Raw genomic sequence first — 1,339 nt, forward strand, 5'->3', positions numbered from 1 at the left:
GACCTACTCTATCTGTAAAGTGTCTCGAGATATCTCTTGTTAAGAATTGATATTACAAATAAAATTGAATTGAAATTGAATTGAATGAGGATTGAATGGACGAGTGGACCAAATCCAGCATGTCCGCCAGACTCATACAGTAATCCGCTAAAATCTTTACATTTCTCACGTCGCAGTGATTCCTGTTTTTGAGTATCACGTGTAACGATCCGTGTCGTGTTCGTGTCTTCCAGTACTCTTGGCGAGCCATGCAGCAGATGACGCAGCGGCTGATCAAACGGCTGTCGGCCCTCGGCCAGTACGAGGAGGCCGTCGCCGCGCTCAGCGCCGTGGCGACGGAGCGGCCCGCTTCCCTGAAAAGCAAACAGGCCTCGGGTCAGCGCAGCGACGTGATGAGCGTGTGCGACGACCCCTTCGTCCTCGCCCAGCAGCTCACACACATTGAACTGGTGAGAAGACATTTGGAACTCTTTATATTGGAATAACGTGTCACAGGTCTCCTGTTTAACCATCTGTCGTGTAATGAACCCTGTTTTATGTCTTGGTGTGTGGTTACTACTTTACAGGCCTTTATATTAAATTCAGTGGTGGTAATGGTGGTGTAAAAGCAGGATTTAAATTATAAAATACTAAACATTTATAGACTTCATGAACTGCTAAATTGCCTTTATTTCTGTCTCCAGCTTGCATGTTGACTTAATGAGTTTTTGTGATTTCTTGATCTTTATTGCTTTCCAATAAACCCCTTTTGTGTGGTCTGTTATGCATATTGAAAGTATATTTATACTTTCATTTGGTATGAAGCTAAATGGCTTAGACCTTTGTGCTGTTTTTTTTCTGCCAGTCCTTATTGTTAATCATGTGTTTTTTTTGTTTCCTCTCCCCGTTCTCTGCCTTCAGGACAGACTGAGTTTTATCGGTCCTGAGGAGTTCATCCAGACATTCGCCACGAAGGATCCTCTGGATAACCATAAGGTACGATTTGAGTTTCAGCTTTGCATCATCCCAATCACGACCCTGCGAGACAAGTTTTCGCGTCTCTAGTAGTTAACGTTGCTTGTAAATCGCTAAAGCTGTCTTTCTACTACAAGATGAATGCATTCAAACTCTTTCCAGTCAGAAGTAGCAGATGGATGGATCTATCAGCTACGCCTACTAGGGGTGGGGAAAATAATTGATTCGTAGATGCCTCGCGATTCTCTCTAGAACGATTCAATGCTCTATTCTGATAAGTTAGTAATCAATTATTAAAAAAGAAATGTGTTAAATGTGTTTTTTATTTAAAAGTTACTTACTCCATCTATCTACAAATCAGAGTGACTGAAAGAGGATGGGATAA

General features: G+C 42.0%; 1 protein-coding gene across 1 annotated transcript in view; it reads left to right on the forward strand.

The window, feature by feature from the left end:
* The window catches only part of LOC116703890 (ras-GEF domain-containing family member 1B-B), a 17,862-nt gene that overhangs the window by 9,656 nt on the left and 6,867 nt on the right, over positions 1-1,339 (forward strand). The window contains exons 5-6 of the mRNA XM_032538928.1: positions 234-449; positions 901-975. Of these exons, the coding sequence (XP_032394819.1) occupies positions 234-449; positions 901-975 (291 nt within the window). The remainder of the gene's footprint in view (positions 1-233; positions 450-900; positions 976-1,339) is intronic.

This window comes from Etheostoma spectabile, chromosome 16 (assembly GCF_008692095.1).
Source record: "Etheostoma spectabile isolate EspeVRDwgs_2016 chromosome 16, UIUC_Espe_1.0, whole genome shotgun sequence".
Lineage (NCBI taxonomy): Eukaryota > Metazoa > Chordata > Actinopteri > Perciformes > Percidae > Etheostoma > Etheostoma spectabile.